Source organism: Lipotes vexillifer, unplaced genomic scaffold, assembly GCF_000442215.2.
Source record: "Lipotes vexillifer unplaced genomic scaffold, Lipotes_vexillifer_v1.1 scaffold1011, whole genome shotgun sequence".
Lineage (NCBI taxonomy): Eukaryota > Metazoa > Chordata > Mammalia > Artiodactyla > Lipotidae > Lipotes > Lipotes vexillifer.
Window position 1 is genome coordinate 928,627 of NW_006787698.1, and position 1,076 is coordinate 929,702.

Genomic DNA, 1,076 nt, shown 5'->3' on the forward strand with positions numbered 1-1,076 from the left:
ACGCTCTTCACACCATGCCCCACCTCTGCCCATCCGAGGCCGGGGTCCCGGGCTCAGCCTCCCACAGAGAGCTGCTGGCGGGGTTTTGTGCAGCCGGATGCCATCCTGGGGTCAGCAGTGGCGGGCAATGAGGAGGGGGGCTCGGCCCCATGGGGCTGCTGCGGGGAGAAACAGCCACGTGGCAAGGCCCCTGCCAAGATGCCTCCCCCGGGGGGGCGGGCTCCAAGGGGCACGGGTGGGCGCTGGCAGACAGGAGGGAGGAGGTGGGGACAGGACCCACCTTGAACACCTGGGGCTTGTGGATCAGCCCCATGAGCGAGAGGAAGCCTCCATAGGACCAGCCGTGGATGGCAACCCGGCTCAGGTCAATGAAGCCGTACTTCTCGGCCACGAAGTGCAAGCCCTCCACCTGGTCCTCGATCTCCACCTGGCCCTGGGGGATGAGGCCAGGCACCTCTCAGTGGCCTCCTCCCAGGCACATGCCCTGCTGTCCCACCTCTTCCCTTGCAGGGAGCCCTCTTCCTCTTGGATCAAAAGCAGCTCTCTGGAAGCTACCCCTCTCTCCAGGCCCCATGCAAATCTGCTGTCTGGGGTGGCGGTCAGGCAGGCCTGGCACCGACCCTGCCCTGCCATCCCCTGGCTGACTCTGAGAAAGTCATGTCCCTTCTCTGGGCCTCAGTTTCCTCATCCCCAAAACGAGGACGTCAACATGAATAGGACCGAGTCTAGAGTGGGTGTGAGGATGAAACGAGATGTTGAGTGTCCTGTACTCTGTCTGAGGCCTGGCGCATGCTGAGGCTTGATGAACAGCTGGTGTCATCACCGTCATCACCACCACCGCCAGCACCATCCTCATCACCACTACCACCACCAGCACCATCCTCATCACCGTCCTCATCCTCATCACCACCATCTCCACCTTCGACACCATTATCATCAGCATCACCACCACCATCACCATCAATATCCGCATCACGATCACTATCGTTATTATCACCACCACCACCATCACCACCATCAGCACCACTTCCACAGCCACCAGTGCCTGTCTTGCCCAACCCTTGGGACTTCCTGCT

General features: G+C 61.2%; 1 protein-coding gene across 1 annotated transcript in view; it reads right to left on the reverse strand.

Moving 5' to 3' along the window:
- Window positions 1-1,076, reverse strand: part of DPP9 (dipeptidyl peptidase 9) — a 41,580-nt gene that overhangs the window by 5,702 nt on the left and 34,802 nt on the right. Inside the window, 1 exon segment of the mRNA XM_007460534.1 lies at window positions 276-433. Coding sequence (XP_007460596.1) covers window positions 276-433 — 158 coding nt within the window.